Genomic DNA, 19,987 nt, shown 5'->3' with positions numbered 1-19,987 from the left:
TCCATTACATTCAACTCATACATCATAGAAGTTTGCTTCTAGTATGAGGACATCATAGCTCAATAGATGATTTCTCATCTCATCATTAGTATTAAATGTTTTAAACTCAATATTTTTATTAGAGTATTCATAGAGGCTGGTCTCTTCATTATCTCACATTCACGTTGGTAAGTACATATTAGTAACATTTACTTGGGCTTATTTGAGATTTCTCTCATCATATACATTAGCCTCACATCATGGTTGTCACCACATTCTTCATTTCATTACGTATATCTTAGGTCCACTTATTTTTGAACGTATGTTAGATTTATGTGTCTATACATACAAGCCATGGGACTTCATTTATAGTTCGTTAAGTGATTCTTATTTTTCTAAGATTATGTATTACAAGACTTATGTATCTTGTATATATGCCAAGATCTTTGATTTTTGATCTAAGTAGATGACATTACTCTTGAATATTTCACTCACGTATGACTTATGTATCAATACGGAGGTTTGGACACGAGAACCCAAATCTTGAATTATTTGGATATCATTTATATTTTTCATTGACTTTAGTTCTAATATTCGTAAATTAGAACTCTAAATTAAATCTCAACATTTTCGTGACATAATAAATTTTTCTATTTTAATTAGAAATTCTAAATTAAATTTCAATCATTTTCATAAAAGAATTAATATTCTATTTTTAATTAAAATTCTAAATTAAATCTCAATGTTTACATAAGAGAATTAATTTTCCAACTTTAATTAGAATTTTGATTTACTATTATTATTATTTTTAATTAAATTCGCTTGAATAGGGAGGTTGTGGGTTCGAACCCCCACAGCCCCTTATTTTTCCTCTCTTTTTCGCTGAAGAGGAGACTGTGAGGTGGTGGGTTCGAACCCCCACAGCCCCTCATATTTTTTTTTTATACTCTGCTACAGTCATTGAGGTCGTGGGTTCGATTCCCACGCCTCACGTTTTATTTCTTCCCATTTTTCCCTCTCTCGCGCCCACTTGGAGGTCGTGGGTTCGAATCCCACGCCTCCCATTTAATTTACTGAATTAATTCCCTTCCCCTCTTTTCCCCAGGTCGCGTGTTCGATTCCCTTCAGCCCCATTTCTTTTCCCTTTTTCGCGAACTGGGGGTCGGGGGTTCGATTCCCGCCCCCAGCATCTCTTTTTTTTTTCTTTTCTTCCTCTTCCTGTACCCGATTTCGAATCCCCCAGCCCCCCCTTTTTTTTTCTTTTTCTGCGAGCTACTGCAGCTTCACAGGTGAGGTCCCAGGTTCGAATCCTGGCGGCCTCATTCCTTTAAAATTTAATAAATTTCCAGATTTCCTTCATTAAACTTTAGTCTAAATTAAAGTTGCATTGTTTCTGGAATTTTTTGTCATTTTTCAATTCGTTTTTATCAATATTTTCACTTGAATTCCTAAGAAAATTCGTAGACTATTATAACACATTTTAAGTGCATCTTTTATGGGTTTGTTTAGCTAAAAGATTGTTAATCAATTACTATATACTTCATCATAATGAACATCATCTTGTACATCCATTATACACATCAAATACACAATAAATACAATCATATTACATCAAACTTTTGGAGCATTACATAGAGAACCTCATTCACCGTAACATACTTAATTTCAAGAAAACATGATCGCCATTCATACGATTCCAAGTACACAAACATAATCATATTCATTGCGAAAACATAATATACCTCTAAATCTACCAACAATCATACCCAACCTAAAATTCATTGGGAGCTAGTGACAAGGACATACAAAAGGGAACAACCCTAGTTTTCGGAATGAATATCTTGAACCTTAAGGGGTCTCTTGGGAAAGGGACCAAGAGAGAAGAAAACCCATACCTTAATCGATGTTCAAACTTTAAATGTTGCTGCCCGGAAAACTCCTCCAAACCACTCCCAATTCACTTCAACGTACACCTCACTCAACAAATCTCTCTTAGCCTTGACGTTTTGATTACTTTTTCTTTTGCTTAAAATTTTTTTTTTGTGAGTTCTTCAAGCATGAAAATTGTTGATATTTTGGCAGAATTAATGTGAGGAAGATGGAGAACGTGAGAGAGGGAGTTAAGAAGCGTGAGAGAGAGGGGACTAATTGGGTTAGGAGACTAATTCAAGAATTAGTCAAATAACATTAAAATAAATAAATACAAATCTATTTTATTTATTTATTTATTTATTCATTTAAAACGTGAAAGGACAATTATGCCCTTAAATACCTATTTATTCTTATTTACATAATTCTCTCTTTTTTTTGAATCGTTACATTATCCCCCCCTTAGGAACATTCGTCCCCGAATGACACTACCATTACACCTCATAATGCCAATGAGATCATAACTTAATTGCTATATACAATCAGCCAATAGCAACAAATACGAAGAGATAAGGAACTATAGTCTTACGAGTAGGAAGCCTAACCTCAAGAGTTGAAAAGATGTGGATATCGGGATCTCATGTCGGCCTCAGCCTCCCACGTAGCACCCTCAACAAGATGGTTTCTCCACAATACCTTCACTGTGGCAATCTTCTTGTTCCTCAGCCGCTTGACATGTCTGTCTAAGATTTCTACAGGTATTTCCTCATAGGACAAGTCTTCACCAACCCCCAAACCTTCTACAGGTAGGATTGATGCTGGATCACCTAGGCACTTCTTCAACATAGAGACATGAAAGACTGGATGAACAGAAGCTAGTTCCGCAGGCAATGCTAACTCATAGGCCACCTCACCCACGCGCTGTAGGATCTCATATGGCCCCACATACCTCGGACTATGCTTCCCTTTTCTACCAAATCGCATCACCCCTTTCATAGGCGATATCTTCAGGTAAACTTGGTCACCAACGTTAAATACTAAGGGTCGCTTTCTGTTGTCTGCATATGACTTTTGTCGGCTGTAAGCGGTAGCCAACCTGTCTCTAATCATTCTAACTTTCTCCAAGGCCTCATGAATGATCTCTGGACCCAAAATAGATGACTCTCCAACCTCGAACCACCCAACTGGAGATCTACACCTCCTACCATACAATGCCTCAAATGGTGCCATCCCAATGCTGGAATGGTAGCTATTATTATACGAGAACTCTATCAAAGGTAGATGGTCATCCCAATAACCTCTAAAGTCAATCACACACGCTCTCAACATGTCCTCCAATGTCTGAATAGTGCGCTCTGCCTGCCCATCTGTCTGAGGATGAAAGGCAGTGCTAAGTTTCACCTGCGTGCCTAAGCTTTTCTGGAAAGATCTCCAAAAATGCGAAGTAAACTGAGCTCCTCTATCTGAAATAATAGACAAAGGAATCACATGCCATCTCACAATCTCATCAATGTAGAGTCTCGCGTAATCCTCGGCCCTGTAAGTGGACTTCACAAGGATAAAGTGGGCAGACTTAGTCAGTCTGTCCACAATAACCCATATAGAGTCATGCTGCCTCCTAGTCCTCGGAAGACCAACTACGAAGTCCATATTAATGGCCTCCCATTTCCAAGTCGGAACCTCAATAATCTGAGTCAGACCACCAGGCTTAAGATGCTCTGCCTTAACCTGCTGACAATTAGGACACTTAGCCACATAGTCTGCAATATCCTTCTTCATGCCATCCCACCAATAAATCTGCTTAAGATCATGATACATTTTTGTGGAACCTGGATGTATGGAATATCTGGAACCATGGGCCTCTGTAACAATCTTGGTCCGTAAATCATCTACATCTGGTACGCACAACCGGTTCTGGTATCTAAGTATGCCTTCATCTCCCAAAGCAAAAGACTCATTCATTTTTAACAACACTGAGTCCTTCATCTCCATCAACACAGGATCGAGATGCTGCCCCTTTTTGACTTCCACTATCAGGGATGATTCAGAACTAGGGTGAACTGAAACACCTCCACTAGTAGAGTCAACCAACCGTACACCCAGCCTGGCCAGTCTGTGTACCTCTTTCACTAGCTCCTTCTTCTCATCCTCGATGTGGGTTGTACTCCCCATGCTCATCCTGCTCAAAGCATCAGCCACAACATTAGCCTTACCTGGATGATAGTGCACATTCATGTCATAATCCTTCAGCAGCTCCAACCATCTGCGTTGCCGTAGATTCAGCTCCCTCTGCGTGAACACGTACTGGAGACTCTTAAGATCCGTGAACACATCCACGTGTACTCCATACAGATAATGCCTCCATAACTTCAACGCAAACACCACAGCTGCCAACTCCAAGTCATGAGTGGGATAATTCTTTTCATGAACCTTGAGCTGTCTGGAAGCATAAGCTATTACCTTACCAGCCTGCATAAGAACACATCCCAAACCGACCCTAGATGCATCACAATAGACAGTGTAATTCTCGCCACTCTTAGGCAGAGTAAGCACCGGGGCTGAAGTGAGTCTGTCCTTGAGCTCCTGGAAACTCTTCTCACAAGTATCCGTCCATTCAAACTTGGATTTCTTCTTTGTCAAGGTTGTAAGTGGGGCAGCAATGGAAGAAAATCCCTCCACGAACCTGCGGTAGTAACCAGCCAATCCCAGAAAGCTACGGATATCGGTGGGTGTAAGAGGCTTTGGCCACTTCTAACTGCTTCAGTCTTTCTGGGGTCCACTTCTACACCTTGATCGGACACAACATGGCCCAGGAAGGTCACTGACCTCAGCCAGAATTCACACTTGCTGAATTTGGCATACAACTGATGTTGTCTAAGTACCTGCAAGGTTAGTCTCAAATGTTGTTCATGCTCTTCCTTGGTCTTAGAGTAGATGAGAATGTCATCAATGAATACTATGACGAAAGAGTCAAGGTATTCACGGAAGACTCTGTTCATGAGGTCCATAAATGCAGCAGGTGCATTCGTGAGACCGAATGACATAACCAAGAACTCATAATGACCATAACGGGTACGAAAAGCTGTTTTTGGGACATCCCCATCCCTAACCCTAAGCTGATGATACCCTGAACGAAGATCAATCTTAGAGAAGAAACTAGACCCTTAGAGCTGATCGAACAAATCATCAATTCTGGGAAGTGGATACTTATTCTTTATAGTGACTTTGTTGAGCTGCCGATAATCGATACACATTCTAAGGGTCCCATCTTTTTTCTTTACAAACAACACTGGAGCGCCCCAAGGGGATATGCTCGGTTGAATGAAACCCTTATCAGTGAGATCTTTTAACTGCACCTTCAACTCCTTGAGTTCTGCTGGAGCCATTCTATAAGGAGGAATTGAGATTGGTTTAGTATCAGGTTCTAAGTCGATACCAAAGTCAATCTCTCGAAGGGGAGGGACTCTAGGCAAATCTTCAGGAAATACATCTAGGAATTCATTTACTACAGGCACCGAGTCTATGGAAGGAACATCATGATCTAAATCATTAACACTCACTAGATGACATAATAACCCTTTGTCCATCATTTTATTGGCCTTAAGATTTGAAATCAAGGGGTTAGGGTGAGTCGGACTGTACCCCTCCCAGACTAACTCTTCTTCATTAGGGAAACGAAACCTCACCACTCTTCTACGACAGTCCAAGCAAGCATAATGGCTGTGAAGCCAGTCCATGCCAAGAATAATATCAAAATCATGCATGGGTAACTCAATCAAGTTTGCACACATAGCCCTGCCACTCACAACTATTGGGCAATTCTGGTATACCCTATCAGCTTTCACATTTTCTCCTAAGGGCGTACTAACCACTATAGGATCATGCAGGACTTCAGGTGGTACTTCAAAAGTAAGGGCAAGTAGAGGAGTCACAAAGGAAAGTGTAGACCCTGGATCAAGTAAAGCATAAACAGAAGTTGAGAATACTTGCAGCATACCTGTGACCACATCAGCGGACTTCTCCTGCTCCTCCCTACCTTTCAAGGCATAAAATCTGTTCCTCTTCGGAGGCTCGGCTGCTGCTGCATTATGTGGGGTAGGCCTAGGCTGAGCATTACCCCCAGCCTGACCTCTGTTCTGGGGACAGTCTATGACCATGTGTCCACTCTTACCACAACCGAAACAGGCATTAGTGCCCTGTCTACATTCTCCAAGGTGAGTTCGGCCACACTTAGTACAAGTCTTCCTTGGACGCTGCATCTCACCTCCATTGCCCCTCTTGGGTTCGGGTCTGCCTCCTCTAGGCGTTGTATTTCTCTGAGGGTCAGAATTTCCAGCACTCTGTTGCCCCTTCTTGAACTTGGGTTGCTCGCGGACGCCAAAATTGTTTCTATGGCCTCCATGGCTGGGACCTGCCTGATCTTGAGGCCTAGGCCTCCTAACATCACGTACACCTCTCCTCTTTCGGCTGTCCTCTACCTGCTGGACATGCATCATTAATCTGGAAAGGTCCATATTATCATGGAGCATCGCAGCCCGACAATCCTCCTCCAGGTCTCCATTGATTCCTGTGAGGAATCTGCTCATCTCCTCTCTGCTGGTAGAAACTAAGGGAGTAGCATACCTTGATAACTTCACAAACTTCAGGGAATACTCCCTGACAGTCATGGATCCTTGCTTGAGGTTGATGAACTCCTCAACCTTGGCCTCTTTCATCTCTCTAGGGAAGAACCTTTCCAAGAATGCTGTCTTGAACAACTCCCAGGTGACTGGCACCCCTCCTAGGACACGGCTATCTCGCCACATTTTGCACCAAGTCTGTGCAACATCTTTGAGCTGGTAGGAAGCCAACTCAGCCTTCTCAATATCAGTGGCCCCCATGGCCACCAGTATCTTATGCAACTCGTCTATAAATTCCTGAGGATCTTCTGAAGTCTTAGCCCCTGTGAAAATTGGAGGATTCATCCTCGTGAAGTCTCGCAGTCTGTTCGCTATGCTGCGAACCGGTGGGTTTTCCCTCAGAACATCATGCCGGTTGACTTGGGCAGTCATGGCTTGGGCCTGCATCGTGATGGCCTGTGCCATCTGGGCTAGAGATGCCCTCACCTCCGCATCAGTCAACCCAGCTGGGTTCACTGGCATGGCCACTCCTTCAGCTGGAGCCTGGGGTAGATTCTGATTACCCCTAGCTGCTGCTGCTCCCGTCCTCAGACCCTTAGTTCCCCAAGTATTCATTCTCTGAAAACAACAAGGTTGATGTTAGACACGTTCGTAACACCAAGAATTCAAACATTAGGAAAAGCACAATAAGATCAGAAGAAGGGAAGTCTTTCCTACGCATCATGAAGTCTCGAATCCAGGATAGTGGTGCACTTCACTACCATGACTTAGAAACTACTCAATGTGGTTGATGTGAACTCATTATTCGAGGAATTTAACCTAGCGCTCTGATACCAACTTTGTCACGACTGGAATCTAGACCCCAGACGAGACCGGCGTCGTTGACCTCTCAGAGGTTGCAGACAAGCCTGCTTACGTCATTCTTACTTTACATAGATTAATTTTAGCGGAAAATTTGAAATTTTTGATTCTTTAATCATAATTGCTGAACATTCTTAACATTTCGTAATCGTTCATCATCAACCATCTAACATTTAAGAGAGAAGCAACTGAAAGAAATAATTCATTAAGTATTAATTGTATATCGGCCACAATAGCACCAATACAAAGTTTGAGCCAAAACAGGAAAGAAACGCTAGTGGAACATGCTCCACTAGCTCAACTCTAAAACTATGCTAGAATGTAAAACAGTAGCATCATCGAAAGCATGAGGACCTACCAAACTCCGGATGAATACTGACGTCCGGATAGCTGCAACGACGAACCTGTAGCTCTAGCGTCCACCTGTGCCTGCACCTAAAAGTAGATGTTCGTATGGAATTAGTACACACTTGTACTAAGTATGGGTATATGCAAGTACACACCAGGGACATACATGAGAAAGAATAGCTCTTTCCTAACAACATGATTTTTGGAAGTCAAGTCAGTGGACTTGCCAAATTGAGATTGGGAAAGTTATGCCATGAGAGTGACATGCATCATTATAATTATCGTATGGCACACAAAACATAACATATTCATATAGCACATAACATATAACACATACTTTCTCTCATATTATTCATTCGTATACCATGAGACCTTATTATCATAGACTTAACTTTAAGACTTTCCAAAATGAGGGCTCAACATATGGGACCTCAACTAGGGAGCCTTCTTTAGCAAACACAGAGTCTGCTTCACTCATTCATTCGTATTTCATTTCAATTCATTCATAGGCCAGTGCGAACACCAGCTATACCTAGGATGTAGTTTAAGACTTTCATCGGGTTTGCTGTGCAATGATCAGGAATGACCTAATGTCATTACCTGAATCTAGCTCACCTCTTGATTATCCTATCCTAACACCTTCGGTATCATTCATTTCTTTATATGATTCATTTGAGGCTGGCCTCATTCATTCATTGGGAACTTTAACTTTAACCGACATAGATCATGTGAGCATCATGAAATCCAGTGTCTTCCCCACACCGAAAAGAGGTGGAATCACCGGCCAAAGCGATTCAATAACATACTAGCGTATATGGGAATTTAACCCCGCCAGATCCCTATAGTGGCAATATAGGTTCAAAGACTAGGAGATGTATGGAGACCCATACCCGGCAAGCCGGACAGTCTCATCTCATGAGAATTACGTGAACCTCCGCCCTTCCCGAAAGAAGGCATCACCACTCATAGCTAGCCTATCGGTGCTCGGTATAAAGTTCCATTACATTCAACTCATACATCATAGAAGTTTGCTTCTAGTATGAGGACATCATAGCTCAATAGATGATTTCTCATCTCATCATTAGTATTAAATGTTTTAAAATCAATATTTTTATTAGAGTATTCATAGAGGCTGGTCTCTTCATTATCTCACATTCACGTTGGTAAGTACATATTAGTAACATTTACTTGGGCTTATTTGAGATTGCTCTCATCATATACATTAGCCTCACATCATGGTTGTCACCACATTCTTCATTTCATTACGTATATCTTAGGTCCACTTATTTTTGAACGTATGTAAGATTTATGTGTCTATACATACAAGCCATGGGACTTCATTTATAGTTCGTTAAGTGATTCTTATTTTTCTAAGATTATGTATTACAAGACTTATGTATCTTGTATATATGCCAAGATCTTTGATTTTTGATCTAAGTAGATGACATTACTCTTGAATATTTCACTCACGTATGACTTATGTATCAATACGGAGGTTTGGACACGAGAACCCAAATCTTGAATTATTTGGATATCATTTATATTTTTCATTGACTTTAGTTCTAATATTCATAAATTAGAACTCTAAATTAAATCTCAACATTTTCGTGACATAATAAATTTTTCTATTTTAATTAGAAATTCTAAATTAAATTTCAATCATTTTCATAAAAGAATTAATATTCTATTTTTTATTAAAATTCTAAATTAAATCTCAATGTTTACATAAGAGAATTAATTTTCCAACTTTAATTAGAATTTTAATTTACTATTATTATTATTTTTAATTAAATTCGCTTGAATAGGGAGGTTGTGGGTTCGAACCCCCACAGCCCCTTATTTTTCCTCTCTTTTTCGCTGAAGAGGAGACTGTGAGGTGGTGGGTTCGAACCCCCACAGCCCCTCATATTTTTTTTTATACTCTGCTACAGTCATTGAGGTCGTGGGTTCGATTCTCACGCCTCACGTTTTATTTCTTCCCATTTTTCCCTCTCTCGCGCGCACTTGGAGGTCGTGGGTTCGAATCCCACGCCTCCCATTTAATTTACTGAATTAATTCCCTTCCCCTCTTTTCCCCAGGTCGCGTGTTCGATTCCCTTCAGCCCCATTTCTTTTCCCTTTTTCGCGAACTGGGGGTCGGGGGTTCGATTCCCGCCCCCAGCATCTCCTTTTTTTTTCTTTTCTTCCTCTTCCTGTACCCGATTTCGAATCCCCCAGCCCCCCCTTTTTTTTTCTTTTTCTGCGAGCTACTGCAGCTTCATAGGTGAGGTCCCAGGTTCGAATCCTGGCGGCCTCATTCCTTTAAAATTTAATAAATTTCCAGATTTCCTTCATTAAACTTTAGTCTAAATTAAAGTTGCATTGTTTCTGGAATTTTTGGTCATTTTTCAATTCGTTTTTATCAATATTTTCACTTGAATTCCTAAGAAAATTCGTAGACTATTATAACACATTTTGAGTGCATCTTTTATGGGTTTGTTTAGCTAAAAGATTGTTAATCAATTACTATATACTTCATCATAATGAACATCATCTTGTACATCCATTATACACATCAAATACACAATAAATACAATCATATTACATTAAACTTTTGGAGCATTACATAGAGAACCTCATTCACCGCAACATACTTAATTTCAAGAAAACATGATTGCCATTCATACGATTCCAAGTACACAAACATAATCATATTCATCGCGAAAACATAATATACCTCTAAATCTTCCAACAATCATACCCAACCTAAAATTCATTGGGAGCTAGTAACAAGGACATACAAAAGGGAACAACCCTAGTTTTCGGAATGAATATCTTGAACCTTAAGGGGTCTCTTGGGAAAGGGACCAAGAGAGAAGAAAACCCATACCTTAATCGATGTTCAAACTTTAAATGTTGCTGCCCGGAAAACTCCTCCAAACCACTCCCAATTCACTTCAACGTACACCTCACTCAACAAATCTCTCTTAGCCTTGACGTTTTGATTACTTTTTCTTTTGCTTAAAAATTTTTTTGTGAGTTCTTCAAGCATGAAAATTGTTGATATTTTGGCAGAATTAATGTGAGGAAGATGGAGAACGTGAGAGAGGGAGTTAAGAAGCGTGAGAGAGAGGGGACTAATTGGGTTAGGAGACTAATTCAAGAATTAGTCAAATAACATTAAAATAAATAAATACAAATCTGTTTTATTTATTTATTTATTTATTTATTCATTTAAAACGTGAAAGGACAATTATGCCCTTAAATACCTATTTATTCTTATTTACATAATTCTCTCTTTTTTTTTTGAATCGTTACAATAATCATCTCCCTACAAATTTTTTACGCTATTGTGATCATGTATAAACAAAAAAACAGCAATAATCCCATGCAGATTTCATGAGTGACCCCACTATTTTGAGTACACTCCTTGTCTTGTTATGTAGTTTCACAATGATTCAACTTTAAAGGAACAATTCTAAAAGTCTAGAAACTCACTCTCACAAAATATGTTTCCGCATATAACAATGTGACATAGGCTTACACTTAGTGTATAGTTACATTTACAATGCATACTACTGATGGAATGAAAAAAACTTTCTTTAGATGTTTCAGCTTCAGGTCGGGGAGAGTACTTTTTGAAACATATAGTGACTCTCCTCCCTAATACTTTTATTTAAAAATACAACACTTTACCATTTTTTTCCTCTCTTAGCCTTAGTTTATCTTCTTTGCTCAAACCTTTACAAATTCCATCTTAATCTTTTTGTTTCCGCCTTGTAGTTGTTGACACCCAATTTTAACCCCTCCACGATAGGACTTAACTTTCGAGCTTCTTAAATTCCAAAGGATTCAAAATAGTTGACTTTATAAAATTCAAAATATTTTCTCAAGTTATTTTAAATGCTTATTATATCTTATAACTATCCGAAAATCAACTCATGAAGATTTTCATTGTTTTAGTAAGTATTTTGTTAAATTAGTTTAGTTAAAGTAATTTTTGAATCATTAGTTTACGTTAAAACTAATTTTTTTTTAATATTAAGAAGCTCGTAAGTTAATTATATTGATTCATCTTATTTAATCACTAGTCGATCTTATCCTATGATCGAGCTTGGCTACATTTTAAATTTCTAATTGTTTATAATTTAAATATATATGGTCGAAACCTAGTTAAATTGTTGACAAGTTTATGTTTGGGGACATTTCTCCCATTTTGTTTGGCCCTTTTTGCAGCAGCCCAAATCCGAACCGGCCAAAACTCTTTAATTCTCATGCAATACCATCAACTAACTCATTCCAAGACAATTCAACTAACCCAATGTTCCCAATCCATTTGTTTCAATTACGAGAAGCCCATCAGCCCTTAATTCAATAACCCAACAAATATCCAATACAATCCAGCCCATGTTCTTCTCCTTCTTTTAGAAAAATGACTCGCAAGCAACGCCACAAAACCAGAAAATGGCGAAACTCCAACTCGCATCAGAGGCGAAACCATCAAACATCGTGTGTTCTCCTTATCCTCTCGTACAGGCATACTCGAACAGAGCAGGTGTCTCAATCCTGTCGCTCGCTCCTCCTTACTCATAATCGGATGGACTTGGTTCTCAATCTATTGAGAATTCGTACGAATTCCAGCTCCCTCTACCTTATCCATTAAGAGTTCTAAATCGTGAGGCATTCCCACATCATTTTCCCCCTCAATTCCAACCCAGAAGTTGCCCTATATAAACCTTCTTCATTCACTTTTTAGGGGAGGATTTTTCAGAGAACAAAGAGTACCCATAAAATTTTGGGATTTCTTGGTACCGTAGTTCAAAATTTTAAAGAGTTTTGTGGCTTTTGAGTTGAAGAGGTGCAGTCGTCTTCACTCGTCGTTTTGGTTCTGCTGCCCAGAACCAGGTAATCTTCTTGCCCTTTCTCAGTTTCTTCTCTCTGTTGCATTGTAGAGTTGTTATTTGTTTGGTATTGTTATTTATCTGTTTAGATTCAATATGATTAGTGGTGTGAATGACAGTGAAAGTCTTCTTAAAGTTAAGTTAAATTCTGAAGGATTTCAAATGTTTTGCTCTACTGATGGTTATTTTCCATGTAAATGTGATTCTTTTATTTCGTAAAATCCATTAGTCCGTACATGTTCTTCCACTTACTATTATCTCTATTCTGTTAGAAATTTGTGCTATATAGTTGTTGTTTTCTGTCTTAAGTTGTTATGTTCTATATTAAGATTATCACCTTGCCTTTTGTCAAAGCCTGATTTCTCGTCTGTTTTATAAATACTAGGTTGTGCAACTGCTCTTTTGTTGTATTAAGGTGAAAATTAGTTGTTGGGTTGCGTTCTTGTTGTCTTCAAAACGTTTTGATTGCTACAAATATGAAAAAGGTCTTTAGTTCCTACCTTAGCTTCTTGATCCATAGTTGTGCATACCTTAGCAATGTTAAATAAGAATGTTTTTTTTCAGGCTTTAGTATTTGATTGCTCTAAAATCCTGGTTGCTTCCCTTCATGCTAGATTTTGAATTAAAATGCTTCAGGATATGCATGCTGTTTTAATATTCGATAGTATGATTTTTTGTTGTTTTATAAGGGTTAGTCTCATAAACCTCTTTATTTTGCTAACTTACGTGTTCTATACCATCTATACTTGCTTTGTATAGTTTCTGTTCTGCGTTGATTCCCATTGAAGATGCTTAGTTTTGTTATATGTTATAAATAACAACTCATTGGTTTGAAAACTTTAAATATGTAAGTTGGGTAATCGGATTCAAAACTATGGTTTTAATATTTTATTTCTTGTCTTAATAGCTTCTTAAATACCTATGATTTGCTCTTCATAGTTTAGTTTTCTTAATCGTATCGGAAATGGATAAGAAGCCTCTTGTTTCTTCTTACGTTAGATATAATTCTCTTTTAGGTCTAGTCGATTAGTTTTCTTTTAATTGTGATGTGTAAATGCAAATTATCTCAAGGTTTCTTTTCTTCTCAAATAGATTTTGGTCTAATTTTGATTTTTAATGTGAGCTCATTTAACAGTTCCTTTCCATTTTGTATCTTAAACTGTTTATTTGAGATGTGTTGTCTAGTTTTGAATGTTCACTGGCTTTCTCCCTATAAAGCTTCATGAAGTAGTCTTTTGCTCTAGCTATCTTTTAAAGACTAGTTTGAGTTTGGATATAGTGGTTTAGCCTTCTTTGCTTTGAAATCTGCCCGATTCTCCATATTATCATATTACTAATGGTCATATGATCTGTTATTTCGGTCTGTTCCGGCAACAAGTTAACTCACCATGTTTCCTTTGGAATCCTTTTAGAACTTATGGATTTGTTGTCAAAAATTAGAATGTCATATCGTGCATATATATTGATTTGAATGAAAGGAAGCACTGTTGTTTTTTCTTATTTATTTATTAGATTTGCTATTTCCTTATTATGACTAATATAGTTTTGATGTACTGTAAATTTTAATATGAATGGATGCTTTAAATTTTGCACATTTTACGGTCCTTGTAGGCATATTAAATTACTAGCTTAGATTAATATTATTTCTGACTGATTCAAATATTTATCTCCTCTTTCTTTTGTGCATGAACACTCTTTCGTTGAGTTTATCAAGACTCCCCTCCTTGCATTCCTTTCTCTTTGAGTCAACCTCCTTTATGACGATTGAATGGAAACTAATATTATTGGGTTAGACACCCAAAAGTACAGCAACAACAGCTCCAACGAGCTCAAATGAGGAGCAAAAATGGGTTGAACCCCATACTTAACGAGGCAGCAGTACTAGCCTTGAAAAGGCTGAAATTTAATAATTTTTTGGACTCCCCAAAAGTCCAATAAGTGCAACAGTTTATTACAGCAGCAAAATTGGGGCTAAAAGTTAGGCGAAAAGACTAATTTTCTCTTTATATTGTTTATTCTTATATTGTTCGATTTAGTTTCTCGTTTTCTCATATCATTTTGTGTTGTATTCATTAACCTTCTTCTTAACTTAGATAAATCTTTGGAGGGATTTTTATTTCGTATTATGTCTCTTGTTTACTTCGAAAATTTCCAAAACTCATTTTAAGTTAGGTATGTTAAGCTTATAGAATAACTTAACGACCTTTCATGTTCTTTCATAATTATTGAAATGCTTTGAATCCATGTTACGAGTTTGAACTAACTATTTAGTTGAAATTTTTGAATAGGATAAAATTGTTATGTTTCTCAAACTAATTTAGTATCTAATTTACCTTATAATTTTGTATGAATGACTTGACGATCTTTAATATCCTGTCATAGTTGTTGAACAAAGTCTTGTAATCTATGTTTATGTGTTGAATTATTTGTATGGTTCAAAATATGACTATGGATAAAAGTTTTAAGTCTTAGGATTATTCTTGAGATCTTGAAAAATATCAAGAGATTTTCATCTAAGTTTTCAACAAGAATTTTTTGAGTAGTTTGAAATAAATAAATAAGATTTTTCAGCTATTCTTAAGTTTTTCTTAAAGAATTAGTCAACTTTAAAATCCGTCGGTCAACCGCATGTTAGCAGATTATTTTTTGAGTAGTTTGAAATTAATAAACAAGATTTTTCAACTATTCTTAAATTTTTTTTAAAGAATTAGTCAACTTTAAAATTCGTCGGTCAACCGCATGTTAACAGATTCTCTAGGGTGCCTAAACCCTTCCTTAGAGAATTAATTGAATCCTTAATCAACTCTGTTTTTTTTAAAAAATATCTTCTATAAAAAGTTATTTTTATGGTTTTCTTAATTTTTCCTAAAATATTAAGGGGCGACTCCCAATTTTTTTTTTTTCAAAAAATTTAACAAAATTTGCCAAAGTTGCAAAATCGGTTTCAAAACCCTTCAATTTCCGAAATTGGGTCGTAACAGTAGTAATCAAAGCATTTGTCGCTCGCACATAACTTTTCTTATTTCAACTTATCAGTGTTTTGCTTGTGTTTTTTCATATGCAGGCAGCACTTTTCTAAATATTTCAAAGGCTCTGTTCATTAAATCTCTCATTCATTACACTCACCTTAACTTTTTAAGTTACTCATCTTTTTATTAACCCATTTTTACCAAAAATGCATTTTGGAACTTTAATATTCTGATAAAATTGATATAAGTATCAAGAAATGGATTAGATTCAATACGTGACTAACAAAGAAATAGGCTACAATTTTCAATAGGTTTAACTAGGGATGATTTTAAGGAGGAACAAATAAGAATTGAACGAGATATACAAGCAAATGCCTATATCTTATTCCATGACTTCATACATGTGAATTTTTTAAAAAAACATAAGGGGTTAGTTCTAGATGTTATTCTATGAAATAACCAAAAAACACTCATCACACATGGAAACATGATACACATATAGAAACATAATAACTTCATGCCCAAACGCAAAAACATTGAGTGAATTCACACAATTACGCCCAATTTCTTTTTTTTTCCTAGAGTCCAATTAAAAACCTATGTGTTTTTGAAGAAATACATCTTTAATCTACATGATTCAGCATGAACTACCAATGACTTCTGGCTAATTTCCAAATTGGGATTCAAAGTTCCAAAGGTCAGGTTTACACGCCTAAAAATCTATGACTATTTTTTTCTTAATACGGCAGTCATCTATCAACTATCAGGACAAGTCACTACTACTACAACTAATCTACAAACAATGAAAATATCTACCTGATTCAAAGGGTATATCCTCAAGAAAAAACAAAACAAAACCTGAGGAACCATCCTAAAAAAGAAATGATTCAATGAAACATCAAAAACTAACACTTCATTCCCTCACCCCCACACTTAAACATGGAACTATCCGAGTGCAACAATTCAATACATAATCTAAGACACAAAGAAAGAACTCCTTGATGCCTCTTGTAATAACTAGTATCATGTTCTCTCAGTTTTTATCAAGGGTCGTATGCATCTCACACTTAAGTTCAAATGTGTTCCTATTCTTTAAATTTCTAATAATCAAACATCCTTTAATCTAGAAAAACACAAAAATATAAAACTAAAAATTAAAAAAATAATAACCTACATTAAAAATTGAGTTGCCTCCCAATAAGATACTTATTTAACGTCTCTCCATAACAAAATTAAGTTTACCACTTTTCTTTCCACTTTGAACTTATTCAGTTCACCCCCGAACATTACATAAATTTTTCTTCTTCGCATTGGGGAGGTTGTATAAAGATAATTGAATCAAGTAATTGATGTTGCATCTTGCACTTCTTGGTTGTTATGCGAGGAATGTCATTTTGTCTACGTGGAATAAAACTTTCAAATGTAGAGGTAATGTTCCTTATATTAATAATCCTCCATTATTTCAGATAATTCAAATTTCATGCCATCATCCAAGAATTAGATGGAAAAGTGTTTCGATGGGGCTCAAAGGTTTCTAACCTCCAAAGGAACATTATTTACAACTTCCTATCTATTGTAATCCTTCTCAACATAGAAAATAACGAATAAGGTATGGTTGAATGGTCAGACATCCATTTTCATTCCACTAGTTGGTCATCATCCACGACATTGGTTATCGGGCCTCAGAGTCCTCAACCTATTAGTTCAAGTGCGCCTCCAATTTGTTAATACCTAAACCAAATTAATTTATATATGTCTAAGCTTAACTCTTCCTTCTGTCAGATAAGTTGTCATGTATATAAAATTGTCACCGCCCAAATTATACCCTAGATGTAAGAAGGCATATAGAACACTTAAAGCCCTACACAAACCATTTAGCATACACAATACAAAATAGTAGAAATAAACATTTCAAAATTTGCATTCTCATATCAAAAGAGTTTGACAAAGTGAAAGTCTAACATAGTCTCTACAATACATCTAATACATCAAAGAAGTAGTTGGGATGTAATATATGCACCATATACAATTATCTGACAACTGAAAAAAATAGTGTCAGAGTCCTCGAAACATGTGGACTCTCCACCTCAACATCTTATAATTGTCAGTGAGAGAAACTAGACACTAGAATGTGAGACAGGAGAGTCATACCATACATTACTGAAATAATGTAGGCACCAGTATCCAATAATTACAAGTAATGGAGTAAGTATGATAGCAATGCATAAACAATATGAATCATATTACATGGACTTTACATGAAATGCAATGACCAAGATAGATCATCATACAAAAGGGTTCGATAACACAATTCATAATCATGGTCGATACAAGATTAACATATTCAAAACACATTATGAGATACTCAGAAGTAACCTCGTGACATAGACCATGTGAGCTAAAATATACTCTAGTGTATATCTGACCCTTAAAAGAAATGTCCTACTTGCCAATGTAAAGACCATAGACTTCTGCTTATGTGTATTTACAAGCTAATACATCATACGGGGGAATGTAGTTAGGGACAAGGAGATTGTTATAGAGACGTGGTCTCTACTAATGGGAAAGCCTTAATCTTAATATCCTCTCAATGCTAAGTAAAATCTAATGGAATAGTCATTAATCATATTCATTTCATAATACATAGAAAGGCACAACTAAGTTACCAATCAAAATTATAGTCATTTAGAGTATATCCTTAAATCATAATTCATCTTATCTAAGAACATCTTCAAACATATGAATCCTTATGTGAGTAATCCTTTTGCAATCATGATCGTATTATTATGTACAAAACCTTTCACAATTTCATTAATATTTTATCTAATAGCATCCCCTAGTCATAAACATCAATCTTGTAAAAACATGCACATCTACATAAATTCATAGTTAAAAGTTCATAAACTAAATTATGTTATCATTGTAAAAGTTCATGGATCATTCATGGATTCATATGAATTTAACTCAAAAACACGTAAAGACTTCGATTCTACAAGATAGAAAATAGGCTATCACAATTAAAAACAACCCATGAAGATCATAGAAAACCCTAACTTTGATCAACTGAATTTAACCAGGAGAAATGGGATATTTTGGAATCCAATGGAGGCAATGTCTCCATTAATGAATACTAACATAATTTCATGATCCAATTCCAAAAGCTATGGTAAATTGGAGACTTGACCTTGAAATGCTAGTTTCTTCTTTATTCGCTTAAGAGAGGATTGGAGATGATAAATTTAATTGGGACTAGGAAATTGTGAAAATTACTAGAATTTCACATTTTAAAACTTAAAATGACGTGACATTGGCATTAAACACATAGGAAAAGACCCAAAACCCCTTAAAATAATTGTCAAAGCCTTCTATGTTTGGACATGTGGTTTGTATGACTTTCTACGGACTGTCCTGGTAAACCACTAAAAATTTTAGAATACTTAAGGTTTAAAATCTTTTGATGAGACATGTCTATGACACCGTAGAATTTCTATTGTCAGTAGACCCCAACGTAACACAAGTCTTGGCCTTTAAATTTCAAAATTTTGGGATCTTTATAGGAAACAAATCTCCATCTCAAAAACCATTCAATGTATCATTTTGGTCAATCATAGACTCACCATTACAAAGAAGATTTTTCACAAAAATCAACCCCCTTTCAATGGATGCCTTTTTCAATATTTAAAATCGTCTATGGCCCATAAATTAGACTTGTATAATCAAACCAATAGCTAAAATTGATTTATTTTCCTTTTTCGAGATCTGAGGTGTTCCAATTTCTCCCCCGTGGAAACATTTGTCCTTGTGTAGGACTCAAGTAACACGAAAAGATTAAGAAAATAGATCTACCAACCAAATATGAATGCAATCACATAAATGTACGCCACCAAGGAGAAATATAGACTCCAAGCTAAAACCTACTCAAAACATCATTTCATAAAATATATATCATTCATATGTAAATATGATAATAACAAGTATACATGAATACCAAGAATTAACCATGGGGAATTGAACAGTTGTTCCTGAAAATTATACTTTAAAATGGATGAGAAGTTGTGGGTTGTGCATGATTAACACTAGGTTTAAGCATAATTTGAGTGGTACATGCTTTATTTTGTTTTCGAGGATTACGGGGATGAATCCTGGAAGTTGGAACCATAAGTAGGCACGTTATCATTTGGCGATCTAGGTCGAGCTCTCCGAATCACTCGACAGTTCGCTTGAAGTCCCCAACTCACTTTAATTAAATGTTGAATGTGATGAGATATTCTATAATTTTCTGTGAGAAGACTGAACTCGCTAAATGCATTCGGTGTCCCGCTAAAATACTTCTTGTTCGCCCATTGATTGCATTCTTGCTTCCACTAAGCACTGCACTTGGAAAATGGTCTAAGTGGTCACGCTCTTCGCCAACTGGTTTGGTAAGTTATTCTAAATTTGAACTTCCATGTTTTCGTTTGAA

At 36.6% G+C, this 19,987-nt stretch overlaps 1 protein-coding gene across 1 annotated transcript in view; it reads right to left on the bottom strand.

The window, feature by feature from the left end:
- The window catches only part of LOC109120050 (uncharacterized), a 76,913-nt gene that overhangs the window by 36,608 nt on the left and 20,318 nt on the right, over nucleotides 1–19,987 (bottom strand). Inside the window, exons 3-7 of the mRNA XM_069289321.1 lie at nucleotides 6,327–7,085; nucleotides 5,491–6,263; nucleotides 4,532–4,695; nucleotides 3,742–4,235; nucleotides 2,545–2,682 (exon numbers count right to left, since the gene is read on the bottom strand). Of these exons, the coding sequence (XP_069145422.1) occupies nucleotides 2,545–2,682; nucleotides 3,742–4,235; nucleotides 4,532–4,695; nucleotides 5,491–6,263; nucleotides 6,327–7,085 (2,328 nt within the window). The remainder of the gene's footprint in view (nucleotides 1–2,544; nucleotides 2,683–3,741; nucleotides 4,236–4,531; nucleotides 4,696–5,490; nucleotides 6,264–6,326; nucleotides 7,086–19,987) is intronic.

Source organism: Solanum lycopersicum, chromosome 9 (genome assembly GCF_036512215.1).
Source record: "Solanum lycopersicum chromosome 9, SLM_r2.1".
Lineage (NCBI taxonomy): Eukaryota > Viridiplantae > Streptophyta > Magnoliopsida > Solanales > Solanaceae > Solanum > Solanum lycopersicum.
This window is presented reverse-complemented; position numbering and strand designations above follow the sequence as displayed.